Source organism: Agelaius tricolor, unplaced genomic scaffold (assembly GCF_023055355.1).
Source record: "Agelaius tricolor isolate 1412-34295 unplaced genomic scaffold, bAgeTri1.0.p SCAF_4, whole genome shotgun sequence".
Lineage (NCBI taxonomy): Eukaryota > Metazoa > Chordata > Aves > Passeriformes > Icteridae > Agelaius > Agelaius tricolor.
The window spans coordinates 21,605,335-21,620,179 of NW_027269264.1; the positions used below are offsets into that span (position 1 = coordinate 21,605,335).

A 14,845-nucleotide genomic window follows, 5' to 3' on the forward strand; every position below is an offset into this window, starting at 1 on the left:
TGTGAAATTCAGTGAGACAACTAGGCCTTTTGATTGGTCTTCCTCTAAATAAGACAAAGAGATTCCAGAGTTTATGCAGAAATAGTGGGATGGAACATAGAGTTTCTTATCACTGTTCTTTGGAAACAACACTAAGATTATTGTAAATTCTTTTTCTCTGCTATTTGTCAGTAGAATTTTGGCAATTCATATTTGTTTCAGCCTAGCAACTAATCCATTCTTGTAAAAACACACTAAAATTTAAGAATATGTGTTTAATGCTTTGTCACAGCCAAAAGAATCACATAAGAGGAAAGCAGATGTCCAGGTCGGTTATCAGTTGAAATAGTGGCATGTGATATTCCTCAGACACATAACATATCTTGATATAAAAAAAAAAACAAAAACATATCTTCAAGTAAGTATTTAAACTAACCAGAAACAGGAAGGGTTCAATGTAAATCAAACATTAAATATAATTCTGACTGATCATGTAAAAAAATACCAGTGAGTTATCTAATTTTCTTTAAATATATGGTCCTCTGTCCATCAAAAAATAACAATATTTCATAGTTTTTATAGTTAGTTCAGGATTTTTCTTGGAGGTATGGGTATTTTTGTTTTAATTATGCTGTAAATTTTCTAACATAAAATAAAATTCAAAGGAGGAAACCACACTGAAATTATTGAATCAATGTTATTCTGAGATTTTTTTAATGAGAAAAACTGTTTTAAAAAGTATCTAATGGGTTATCTAATGGGGCCAAGGAATTGTCTTGTAATAGTTATGATGGTAGAACTTTCTTCCATCATGCAAATGCAGATGACAGATTTTAAGATTGCATAGACTGGATTTGGAAATTATTCATTTCATTGTTTCCTCTACCTTCTTATGGTAAAAGCATGTTCAAACTTGGAAGGGGGTGGGGGGGGAAGGGAGGGGCAGAGAAGGAAGAAAGGAAGCGAAAAAGCAGCTGAGGTATGCAGAAATCAGCAGGCAATTGTATAAAAACTTGTTAAAGATGTTTGCAGTTATTTCTTGCTGAAGATTATTGTGCAGAAATAAGTAATTAGTCAAAAAAATGTCCTCTACTCACAGGGCAAATACAATTACCAATAAACAAATTGATTTCAAAACCTGGGTCTCCAAAAATATTCTGAATACTGCAAACTGAAAAATCATTAAAAACCATGCACTCCTGGCCAAAAAACCCCCAGCTAGTCCTCTTTTTTGAGCAATAGTTATAATATTCAGAAAACACATATTGCGACAGTATGATTTATAATACTGTAAAACAGTTGGAAGAATACTCAGAAAGATGCATCATCTTATTTTTCATGTAAGTGTTCATTATTTTGAATAATATATTCAGTCGTGCCAATCCATTCTGGTTTTATACGTAAAACAGGGCACAGTTTTTTGCTTTTCACAAGGTGAGGCATAACTCATGACATTTTCCATCTGCATGTAAAAAGTTCTGAATGTAGGCAGCTAATGAATTCATAAATATACTTTGCTGCATTTCCAAGAAACAGAACACTGTAATTTTTGCTGTTCTTAATGGCAAATTTTTTATTCACACAAATCCTGTCTGACATTGGTGTCTGTAATAGTGCTAGTGTTTTCAGGACTTACACAGAACAAGCTGTATACGCAAAGTCCATAGTCAACAAAAAACAGGGGTAAGAGGTCCAATTGATAGTTTTAAGAACACCTATTTTCAATACTGCAAATAGCAAGCCTGAAAAGTATCATAAATACTCTTCAGTTAAAGGTGAGTAATCTGTGGACAGATAATTAAAAGACTATGTGCCATGAAATATAGGATGCCAACTGAAAGTAGCTTTACCAGACTTGTCAGAGTTTTGAGTGTTATTGACATTCTCGTTTTTTTCTCCTGCTAGATGAAGTCCCCAGCTACTATGAAAAATAAAGCTACCATAATATGACAAAAATAATGGCTTGAGAATACCTGTTAAAAAAGGACAAAAATTTGTTGGCCTCTCAAAATCTGGACTTGGAAGTTTTCATCCCACGCAAGTGAGGAAAGACAGAAGTCATATAAGTACACACATTTGCCTTTAGGACCACCCAGAGATATACTGTGTAAACTAAGTTTCTCGGGCCTGTAGGTGTCCTCCATTCTTGTCTCTGAAGGCCGTTTTCCATGCTGGCCAAAAGGGGCTGCGCTAGCAGAGCGAGAAGGTGGAGCTAAGTGGGAGTAAGGGTAACCTGAGAAGGCCTCCACCTAACTTGACTTTAAGTGGTACCGGTCCTGTAGATGGATTAACCAGGTCCTGGCTGATTCTGTCCTGTGCTGCAAGTAGCTTCCAGTATTCCAACGTTCACCCAAAAACTCCATACCAGGCACATGGAGATGACGGAGACCAACCGTGATCACTCAGGAGTGCACAATTTGGCCTTCCAGGTAAGCGTGGTTTCCTTTGCTTTCTGGGGAAGAGGAAGGAGTTAAAAACATTGAACAATGTTGAATTCAGACCTCGAACAAAGAAAAAGCATTTTCTGCGCTCTGCCTGCAGGTATTTTACGACATTCTACGTGCTGATACCCTGCCAAAGTACACGGCTCTTATGAAAAAAAAAGCTGAGCACAATTGACTTATTCAGGAATATGCTCTCCTCAGTGGTGTACAGCTAGCTTTGAAAAGTGTCCTGACTTGGTAACATTTCATAGACTGATGGATCTCACAACTGGCTCCCATCTGCTCTATCAGTTGCTGATTTTTCTGAGGGTAGGTAATTTACAGTTCTGTTGAAGAGAAGGTCAGCATTATGCAGCAGACACATAACTCATCAAAGCAATGTATTTCAATAATATGAGAAAAATTATAAAGTAATAATGTAGTTATAGTGGGGCATAGCATTCTTCCATGCATAAAGTAAGCGCAATTGTCCTCTGCTCTCGAGAAGAGCGCAAAGAGAAGGACCCCCCCCCCCCCCAGATGATTTTTGCATTTTCTAGGCATAAAATAAAATTAACAGCCGTTTAAAACCTACAGATTTCATAAGAGTAAGCAGAAACCCCCGCAAACGAACAAACACCACAAAAAAACAAACAAACAAAAAAAAACACAAAAAACCACCAAAGGTTGTTTCCCAGTGCCCCAGCATCCCTGTGCTTTCACTGGAATTAGAGCAGACACAAACAAAAACTTGCGAACCCGCAGCCGGGCTGGCTCTCTGTACTTGTTGCTGAAAGTCGAATAAGTCGGGGAGCGACAGTGGCTGTGAAATACTCTGAAGAGGGCTATATTAACAAAGCAGCTCCTTGCTCTCCTTTGCAGTCTCCGATCCTTACGCTGCTCCTGATCTCAGATAGCAGGAAGTGTGCAGCTGATGTGGGTATCTGCCGGCACTGTCCAAATAACACAGAACGGACTTTGAGATGCTAAGCATGTAGACTATTACATAACATCACCGACATTCAACTGCTATGTATATTTATTCATTGCGCTGTTCGGACAGAGAAGCCTGTCATGGAATACTTACGGAATGTAGGCAAGAGAGTTAACTCTTAAAACATGATAGCCCAGTGGTTAGGCCTTTCTCCTGAGTAATCAGAGCGCTCTCAACTCATCTGTGCTTCGGAGCAGATGGATAAGCAATTTGAACTTGAGTCTCCGTCAGTTCAAGTGAGCCAGATAAGAGGTTTTATCCTGTGTTTTCACACAAAATATGTGACTAAACCAGCGTCATCCGCTTCCTAAATTTGTACTTACAAATTCAAAAAGGAGAAGAGTCCCTAGCTGCAAAAGCTCGGTGTTGAACTCTCTTAAATGGCATTAGCTGAAAATCACAGTTTTCCTCAGAGATCTTCAAGCAAAATCACAGTATAGTAACCCGGGTTAACCCTCTGCCTTACGCAGCTAGCTTACCTGGGCCATTTTTAATTACTTCCTACAATGTCTTCTCTCTGTTTCAATATGTAAGTCACTCCCTAGAAAAAATAAGACACAGAAGGAAATAGGTAAAATTCTGTATATAAACAAATCACTGTAAAAGCCACTGTGAACCACCTAAAAACTAAACAGTCTCATCATGTCCCACTATTTCTTGTGTTTAAGCTTTCCTTGTACAAAGAGTGAACATTTAATTCCTCCAAAATAAATGAGTCTTTATGTATTAGGCAATGAGTATCTTACCAAAACCACAAAATATAAAAGTGGTCTGGAAAAGGTGTAGTTTAAACCATTTTAAGTATCCATAGGTACCTTCAGATGCACCTGAACAACTTAATGATTAATGCACATAGGGATAAAATAACAGACAAGTAAATCCGAGTTAGGCGATTTGTAAAGTAGACTTAAGTTAGTAAAAGAGTTCTCAATGCAATGCAAAGCAGCTCAAAGCTAACAAGTGATCGTTGAAGTATCATATATCAGACCTTTATTAAGTCAAGAATGAGAAGCACTGTGCTTTCTGTTGCAAAGGGATGCTAACGGGATGAAGAAGTTGTAATATAGAGTAGTCTGCTTTTTGATTTGTCACACAAATGCTCAAAGAGCGATAACTATGAGCTCTTTTCAAAATCTCGGTTGCTATTGATATGTAAACACACATCCATTTGTACTGTGGTAGGATTTTCACTGCGTCACTGCGTTTCAATGGTAGTGTAGTACACCCTCATTTAACAAATGTTAACTTTCAGATAGGATTGCATCCATGCAGCATGAAGTTACATTAATACCATTAATTGCATTTTTTAAAATGTCTGGTTCTGCAAAATACCAGCTACTTCTTTTGTGCACTATGCAGTTTCCACTTGAGCATAATGTTGAAATTGCAGATACTGCATTGTTACCTTGTGATGATGCCAGTACCTGGGAGACTCAGAAGCAGCTTTCCCCCTTATTAACGGCTCAAAATGGTCTCAAAAGACAACCGACAATAAACCCCAAAGGTACACGTCTGCAGTTTCCCTCTTTGTCTCTCTCTTTTTGATATTAGGAATATCTCAATTACCCACAGCCATCTGGGTGTAATACAATGGGTGAGCTTTTTCTACAGGTTTTAAGAAGATACATAGCTTTCTTTACCTATACTGCCAGTCTTCCCTATCATGTTCCTACCATTCAGTAATAAAGTATTTAACTTAATAAAATCCAATGCAGTTGTTAAGACCTACATGCTAAAGTTGCCTGCTCTGGATGCTGCCTCATAGTACAATCTGTAGATTGCTGCACTGTTTATAATGAGATATTCAGATTGTTAATTTTTTTTCATCTTAAAAATGTCGTGTTATTTAAGGAACATAGATCAATCATTATCCTCAATTCAGAAAATTTTTCCTGCTAAGCGTCTATATACCAGCGTAACAGATTGTGTATCTATAGCTACAATAATGTCATACATAATGTGTGGAAATGCTGCTGTGTCTCTTGCCTTCAAGGTGATTCAGTCAACCTCTCATACATGGCACTGGCTGGCTGGAGGACCACTACACTTGCCCACAGCTTCCTGCTCCAAAACCCTGTATCACTAATAATAACCCTAAAACTGAGATTGGATTTACCTAGCTTGCCTTTACCCCTCATTAAAGAGGCAAAACTTTAATCGTTCAGATCTCTGATAACATAAAACATCAAGTCACACTCACTCCATAAGGAATTATAAAAGCTGCATCTTAAAAAGAAACAGTAGGTGGGATGAATAAACTGCCCTATAGTTAAAAGCAACACAGAGGCAAACATAAATAAAGGGCAAAGGGAAGATAACAGCTAATAAATATTTATTGTTCGCTGGCCTCCTATCCCTAGTGTTATGATGCATTAAACAGCCTGTACCTGTTTCTGTAGCAAAGCATAGCATGCTCTTAAGAAGTTGACTTGAGGAAGGATCCCCTTTAATATTCTGTCCCTTGCTCACAGTGCATAGGACATTTGTATTGCCATAAGGCATGCATCCATTTCCTTCAAACAAGCTTAAAACATATCCTAAAAAATACAATTTCTGTTTATTGCCATTTTTCACCGTTTCCTAGGTACTCTTGTCTGGTTGGTTAAATAAGACAATAGATGTTATTCAGAATTTATATTTGTGAGCATCCCTGTTATGTTTACCCTTAGAAATTAAGGTGGCATTGCACTGCATTATTTAACCAGATCCAGACAGGAAATTATGTAATCCTTTTCCACATTTTCAAAATTGATTTCCAAAGCCATACTTGGGGTTTTTTTTTTAATAAAAACCCCTACATTTCAGGACAATAGCCAGCTATCCTACCCTGAAAACCTAAATTTTTTTCAGGAAACAACAATGTACTCAGAGGTGGGGAGTCTTACTTACAGTCCTTTTCAAAACAGCCCACGAAGATGTAGCCTGCTAAATTTATATCTGGCAAAATCTTTTTCTTACCTGTTGTTTATACAACTCATTTGCTGTAGTTTAGTACATGGATAATGAACATTCATCCTTCCTGCCTTGTAGACTGAGTTTTATAATTCGAGAGGTATTTATGAGTGCTGTGATTATTAATTTAAATAAATTCTTCCTCAATATTTAAAATGCTTTTAAACTCCAGAATCATGGCACTGGCTAACAAAAGATAGTACATTAGAGAAAACCTAGATGAATGGTGTTCAGGGTAGCTGAATATTTAAAGAGAAGCAAGTTTTAAACTGTAAACTAGATGGCTTCACTTCTGCTGGGCAAATACCATGAGAAATCTCTTGAGATGCAGCAGAATCCGACATTCTAACGTGAACTATTTTCTTTTGAAGCATCTATTTTCCAGTCAGCTCCTTGAGTATCCTGATTCTAATCTCCAACATAATGTAAGGACCCACCCTTAAACCATAAACAGTTTAAGCAGCTGCCTCAATGCAATGTTGGCCATCCTATTTTCCTCCCTAACTAGCATGAGCATAACACCATCTACTCCAGAGTGTCTACTATTGTTAAAAACACAATAGAAGTTAATAGCCCTTTGCAAAATCCATCCTACTTCTAAATCAAGGAGGAGATGGCAGGGAAGATCAATGAGTGTAGGTGTGCAACAATACTAGGTGAATTAACAGCTCGTCAAGAGGGAACTAAACAAATATTGACATAGCTATGTCCTTGTCATTTAATCAAGTATTTTACAAGAGGGGAATTCCAAGCTCTTAAAGTAAAGCAGTTTGTGAAAGCAGAAACAAGGTTTCAAAACAGTTGTCATATTACAAGCATTCCAAATAGATGGGCCAATTCTGTAATCCTTAAACTGTGTACTAAAGCAAAGAGAATTTTCTGAGGCTTCTCTGTGAACTTCCTGCTCTCTCATGTCCTCTGGAGGTTGAGTAGGTTCAGAAGTGACTTCACATGCTGCTGTACTGGCCTGTGCTCATAACGGGATTGTGCTAACTATAGTTCCTAAGGCCTGAACTCCCACTTTCTCTTGCGCTGTTTTGTTCTCCAGACATTTACAGGGAGTTGAAAAGGATACTGAGTAAATGAGGTAGAAGTTTTCTGCCTGTGTTGAACTGTTTACATATTGCAATCAGCAACAGTAGGTGATAAGCACGGACCATTATTTTGTTGAGGCGTTCCTTCAGTACCTCAGATACTAAGTAAGCAGGAAAGGGGAATAGGTAATTTAATTGTCACTTGAATATTTCTGTTCTTATTACAAATTAAAAATAGATTTTTTTTCTTCAAGCAATAGGGTTAAATAATGTTTTCACCAAACAAAACAAACAAAAAATTTTATAAAGGGGAGAATGAAGACACAGTTCTTAAAAAATTCCCTGTGAAATAAGAAAACTACTCAGCTTCATGGCACTTATTCAAAGACTATTCGAGTCAACAGAAAACTTACTAGAGCAACCGTGTTAGCAATTGTAATTAACCAGTTTCTACTGAATCAGTAATAATCCAGAAATGTAATATGATCAGTTGAAATCGCAACTTTTTAAATTCACAGAGAAGGGCACAATTCTATCAATCTGCAGCGTGGGCTACTGAGTTCCAGAAATTGTGTGATGCTCTTAATGGTTTTGTTACATTACTCATACATTCATATATTTTAATTATTCTATAAATGAAACTTCTTATGTAATTATTGCACTTGCGCAATGGGTTCGCCAAAGTGACTTCTAGAGGTGTCTTCCAACATAGATTATCCTTTACTTGTGTATTTCATGAACAGCAACTTGCATGATTATTATTTTTCACACATTTACTGAAAAAATTCTAGGAAATCTCTGCTTTTTCTACCTCAGCAGTAAGTACAGAACTCTTGAAAGACAACATTCTCAGTGTGTGAGGGTGTGGGGATGTGAATTACAGAACACTTTGTACTTTGATTTTGCAATGCTGTCCTCTGTAGTATTTTTAATATATCTCAATGCTACAGTTAATCTCTGCTTCTTGTGACTTTTTTTTTTTTTTTGCATGGAGTGTTCAGTAGCTGCGTTTGTTGCTGGCTGCAGGGGAAGCAAACCCCTCTGATAGTATGGTTAGCAGGCAAACAAGTGACAAGTGTTTCTGAAACAGAAATGTCTCTCTTAAGCTAAAGAAAACATACTCTTCACCTAGAAGTGAGCAAACTAATGTATCAAGGCCACAACACTTGAATAAAAAACCTCTTGTGACTCTCTCTTCTCCGAGACACAAAAAGTTACAAAAACACTTTGACTGAAACTGATTTTTTTGGTGAAGTTTAGAGGCAAAGTATCTTTAAGGAAAAGTGTTAGTAAGCATTGTTCTAGTTGCTTCTAAGGCCGTGTTTCTACAAAAAGGCAAAATTCAATTTATTTCTAGTAGTAATGTTTATTCCTGTCTTTAGAAATGTTTTTGAATTTACTATGATTCAGGTTATTTTGTATTGTTCATATGGAAGTGATTGTTTTAATTGTAAATACTAATTTACTGAGTTTATTGCCATGTAAATAATGAGATACTTCATGCAATAAAACCCAGTGAAATTATCGTACTGTAACTGCTGCCATAAGAAACCACTGAAATACAAAACATTCACAACAATTGCAGATGTAAGTTATCTGAAATTTTGTTTAGACAGCTTTCTTACAAAACCAGATGTCCTCAGACCATTAAAAAGAGATAACTTATCCTTCAAAACATTAAGAAACAAGAAAATTGAGATTCAGGATTTATTTTAAAAAATTAAAATTAATTGGGCTGGTTATGGCTGTTGTCATCTCTCTAATAAAAGGTATAACTCAGAGGATTAATGTGATAAAGCTAATTCCTCTCTTTAAAGATGCCCTGAGTATTTTATTCTTAGAGTAATATAAGTACAGGTTCACATTTATTCCATCTGTGTAAGGAGCACAAATACTGGAGCAAAGGTACTAACAATTGGGGAAGGCCCCAAATAGTCCATTTTGCCCTTGGTGAGGAGAAGGCTTGGAATTTTATAAACTTGTTGAACCAGTCCTGAAGAAGTGGACAGCACAATTCACCGTGGGAGACATGTGACTTTAGTCAAGAAAAAAGCAGATTCATTAGCTGAGTACCATTCATGGCCAAGGCACCTTTGTGCAGTAGTGCAGGGACTTGAACAGCCAAGCTTTGCGCACCAAGTTTTGGGTTCCCTGTTGTGGTAAAGTAGCACAGAGAATTGTAGAATCATTTAGATATTAAAATACCTGTAAGATCATTGAGTTCAACCATTAATCTAGTACCACCATGTTCACCAATTAACTGTGTCCCCAAAGTGCCACATCTACAGGTTTTTGGAATGCTTCAGGCATGAGTCTATCACTTCCCTGGGCAGCCTGTTGCAATGCCTGACCACCCTTTCAGTGAAGAAATTTTTCCCAATATCTAATTTAAATCTCTCATGGTGCAGCTTGAGGCCATTTCCTGTCACCCACTCACTTGCTTCCATGGTAGCCCAGGCCTCAGATTATAAATCAGTTCTTATTGTACACAAGAAAGGCCCTCAGCTTCCTATTTGAACCAATGTAATTTCTGGTCCTAGAATGACAGTGATGATGGTGTGGATGATACAAATCTGAAAGTCTTTGGAGACAATTCACAGACAAGCAAGAATTCACAAAATAAGGAAACAGTGCATATTAATCAGGTATGTTTTTTCTTTTTTTTTCTTTCTTCCAAATAACCTTATGAAAATTAGTAAACTTCAAAGTTAATGTCAGCAATCTATTAGTATATCCAAGGCAGATATTCTAACAAAATCTGAATATAATTTAAAATGTATAAACAGACAGTCAAGTTCTATTCTCAAAAAATACATTAAAGAAAAAAGATTGCATGTGTAGGGTTCAGAAAAAATGTATTCCAATGTCATAATGGCTTCATAGACAAAACAAAAGAGGCATCAGAAATGGTAGTCAAGGGGAAGACTGGAAAAGGAGTTGCCCCAGAGTTGCCCCATTTTCTCATAAGAAGGTGAAAAAAGAGAATCTGTAATCATTGGTTTTAGAGATACAGTCCTTCAGTCAGACAAAGAATTCATATTACTAAATATCTAATAATAAATTAATATTGAATTATTAAATAAACATCCTAAATAGGGAGAATTTCAGACAAACACAAACTTGAGGCAATAGGTCCTGTGTAAAAATGACCAGAGAGGAAGAGAGCACAATGCAGATTATTGTAATAATAAACACATTTATTTTGACTTCTTTTGACTGTATGTTTATTTAAGCCCATGTACTGAGTATCCCGCTATGAAAACATGAGAGTCAGGTTAAAAAAATCCACAGGTATTTCACCATTGTTAGGTATTAATATGTTCACATCCTCACTCCAGAAATAACTTGCTACTCTAAAAATTCTATTCTATTGTAATCATATCTACTTGCCAAGTTTGGTAATGGTACTCAAAGCAGCATATAAGAAATACTTGATGCAGTGGGTACTCATTTCTATCTTCTATTGTTTTCTTGAATATGATCAGAGGCAACAAAGGCATGGTGCAAAGTAAGGACTGCTCTCAGAGTTGAATTAATTTCAGATATACAGTAATGGAAAGAATCACTTAGAATGTTCAGATAAGCACTCCTGGAAACTAGATTGAAAGCTGAGATCCTAGGAGAGAAAGGTGGTAGATGGTGTCTATACCTTCATCTTCAAAAAAGCTGGGAAAAAGGAAATTGTTAAAACAAAAAAAAAAAAAAAAGAAAAAAAAACCAAAAAACTCAAAAAGGACTTTCAGAACTGATTGAAACTGTAGAAAATTGGAGAAAAGTATTGACATCTATGAAAGCTTTATTTTTAACAGAGAAACCAATTTCCCACTGAAAAAGTTCATCTGAAAACATTCTGCCACTACTTGGTGCAAGAGTATCAGAGATGTGTATATTTGCACCAGCAATTTCTCTGGTACACTGTGATAGAAGCATAAAAATTTATTTTGAGGGTCTTTACAGTATGGACTTAGCAGTGTCTCCCTTTGCTTGCAGAAGTTTACATGCTCCACATAGCCCTTAGGTAACTCTCAGCAAGGGCCAACACCCTCCATGAGCCAGACCTATGTATGTTTAATACATAGTTATAATGTTTGGCCATGAAAAAAATAAAAGGGGTTTGCATCCGTTCTCCAATTTCCTTTTGTATTTGTAAGTGACAACTTTCACACAAAGTTGTCTTTGATTTCAGATTTTCTCACGTTTTAATGTCATTGTAGGAAAGCATTTGTGACAAGAGTGACACAGTAATATTCTAAGCATATTAAATACATTGTGAACAATGTGAAAAGATGTAAATTGATGCTTTAGTATTTGTATTTTCAAAAGAAAAAATGGCTTATATTCTCAAAACAAACCATATATTTCAGAAATTCAGAGAGTCAGAATGCAGGCTGTGGGTGATCCAGGCACAGGGAGTATGTTGTGGCATGGGGAAAAGAGATAGGAGAGCATGACCTGGCCTAGGCAGAGCAAGAAGTGGTGGCAGTGGGACTGATGGTGGGGATGAAAGCAATATCTGTAGGACATGAGCTTCAAGCTGTGACCAGGAGAGTCGACACAGTGCCAAAGGGAGTGTAGCTGCCTGTGAACGTGAAAGCATGGTGCTTCCACCTGGAGGGCTGTGACTCTCTGGATTTTATAATGTAAATTTAAAAAAATCTGTGAGAAGCACTGGTATGCAATATATTCCAAATTTAGTCTCAGGAATAAATGATATTTACATATTATCACCACTCAGTGTCCCTCAGATAAGATGCCTACCTTGTACAGCCATTGAGAAGAGTACTGCCAGTTACCAAATGTAACTTAGTAGGCATTTTTCAGGTTTGCTTTATTTCACAGTCAAGATCAAAGAGCCAAAGAAACTGAGTTTAGTGAAAATGCAGCCATATGTTGCAGTGCAGTTCCATAGCACCCTGCAAAAACCGCAGTCAAGAGGACCAACTGGTCCTGCTGGTCTTATGCTGAGCTTTCCCTAGGAGAACGAACAGCAGCTTCCATGTATATATTCCCCTGGTCTCACCGTGTGTTAAGTTTTGCCTTTGAGATCATTAAAGCCTGAAGATACTTGACAGACTGAAAGAAATATGACTGTTCAGCTGGGAGAAGAGATGTTCCAGGGTCCCACTGTGATTTTTCAGCACTTAAAGGGAGCTCACCAAAAATAAGGAAGAGGAACATTTTATAGGGGCATGTAGTCATAGAACATGAGGGACTGGATTTAAATGGAAAAAGGGTAGGTCTAGAACAGATATCAGGAAGAAATTCTTTACTGTGCGGGTGAGGAGACCCTGGAATAATATGCCCAGAGAAGCTGTGGATGCCCCTGAAGGTTTTCAAAGTCAAATTGGTTGGGGCTTTGAGAAACCTGGTGTAGTGTGGGGTGTCCCTGCCCATGGCAGGGGGTTGGAACTCTGATCTTTAATGATCTTTAAGGTCCCCTCTAACCCAGGCCATTCCATGACTCTGTGGTTCAAGTCTCTCTCTGGCAACTAACTGAGAGTTTTCCAGGGCTTCTGGCAGCACCTGCAGCAGGACAGACAGCCAGAATGCAGGGGCCAGGGCAAGGTCTGTGGTGGGCCTTGCTTTCCACAACAGACTGGGGAATTGACTTACGGTAAACAAAAGTGACAGAATAACAAAAGGTAAACTCACCTGCAGATTGTCACTGCTCCAAAAGCGGCAGAGCACTGTGGGCCACTCTTGTGAAGAGGGTAGGACATGTCTGCCAGGCCAGGCCAGGACTGTCTTGTCATCGCTCTGGTCATGGCCAGACACTCCAGGCTTGCTCAGCCAGTCACGGTGCTCAAAGGGAGAGGCCTGAGTGCCACATGCAGGTACGCTGCTGTCTTTGAACACAATGGTTGCCTGCCCCAGGCCCTGGCTACTCTGCAGGCCCCACCATGAGCATGGAGGTAAGTAGCCATGGGACAAGCTCCATCCTTGTGCCCCACTGGCGTGGGACAGGGGACGAGGTGCAGCATGGGCAAGACAGCCTCCATGGGTGTGCTGGGTGTGCTGAGCAGCTTCGGGCTGTGCCCCTCCTGGCCCTCAAGGCAGTCCCCAGACAGGGTGCAGGGCAGCCTGTAGTCGTACAAAAGCTTTAACAGTGCCATGATTATGTGGACTCAGGCAACAAATTTTCTTAAGAATAAAATTCTTGGCTTAGTTAAATTTTTAAAACACTGAGCATTGCTCAGTTTAACCAGTCTCCATATGCAAAAGTTCCATCATATTAAAGTTCTGCAAAGAGACAAGCAACAAAATCTGGGGGTGTCTACAGGAGGTGCTGGGCCAGCTGGCTAATTCACAGCTTGCCCTTTTCAACCGTAGGCAGTACAGGGCCTCCAGCTATGAGGCCCTGCCCTCTTCAATGCTGAGTAATGCTGGTATTTTTCCCTCCTTTATTTCCCTTTTGAAAAATGGTATGGATGGCTTGGGAAACTCCTCAGCTGGTCTAAACACTGATCAGAGATTTGGTGGCAGATGGGAGTGCTGGAACCATGAATGCAGGGGAGGCAGGAAATTCTAGAGGCTGCTTCAGCCAGCTGCCAGTGGGGATGCTTTTTTGCACCTTACCTAAGAAGCATAAAACTTTCTGACAACCTCGGCACTGATCTGCTTTCCAGGGGGATGAATACATCAATATTGAGAGTGATCTGCATGAAAACAAACGTGCCTCCGTAGATGATGAGCAACCACGCCTGAAAGGGTAATGTGTTATTGCATGAGTAAGACTTCCACTCCATCCTGGCCAAAGCAAAAAGCTGCCAGTGTTTATGCTTCTGGAGTGACAGCTCTAAATCTCACTGCCATACCCCTATGCTACACAGACCTTTCTATTGCCTAGCAATTTTTGTAATACAGAAACACAGCTTGTTTAAAATTATTATACCTTACAAATGACGTCTGTGATTGTGGAACTATCCTTTTAAAGCCTGGCAAATTAAAGGAGCAATATTTTTTTCTTGTACAATAACTTCTTTTCCAATATTTCTAGAGCAGTGTTTTTTACAAAGAGGTCTTTTCTTTTACACAGAAAGAGTGGTCTCTTTCAGGAAGTTGAAGATTCACTAGTGTCTTTCATTTGCATAGCCATTTGCTCCAGCACAAAGTAGGAACAGAACAGCTGTGAAGAAAGCTATTTTAATGGAACAAAAGTTTTGCTTTGTGTTTGCTCTACTTCCAAGTGATCACAGAGTGAAAGCACACATCCACATTTTACTTGAGGATTAGGTATTTTTGTGAAAGCTGTAAACCCTGTTTTAAGGCATTAAAAAAGTTAAGGCACAATACTTAAAATCATATTAAAGGTTCATGTGTGTTACTGATTTCTTTCAACAAATAGTACTGAATAGCCTGCAGTCTAAGACATAGCCCTTTTGAAAGATCAGTCTGTTGATAACACAGATTCACTGCAAGTGCAAGGTTTTAGCATTCACTTCTTAAGTGCATGCACAACAGAA

The 14,845-nt window shown here is 38.4% G+C and overlaps 1 protein-coding gene across 1 annotated transcript in view; it reads left to right on the forward strand.

Moving 5' to 3' along the window:
* Positions 1-2,211: 2,211 nt before the first annotated feature.
* The window catches only part of SLC28A3 (solute carrier family 28 member 3), a 37,707-nt gene continuing 25,073 nt past the window's right edge, over positions 2,212-14,845 (forward strand). Inside the window, exons 1-3 of the mRNA XM_071425943.1 lie at positions 2,212-2,408; positions 9,923-10,027; positions 14,009-14,091. Coding sequence (XP_071282044.1) covers positions 2,352-2,408; positions 9,923-10,027; positions 14,009-14,091 — 245 coding nt within the window. The 5' untranslated portion in view covers positions 2,212-2,351. The remainder of the gene's footprint in view (positions 2,409-9,922; positions 10,028-14,008; positions 14,092-14,845) is intronic.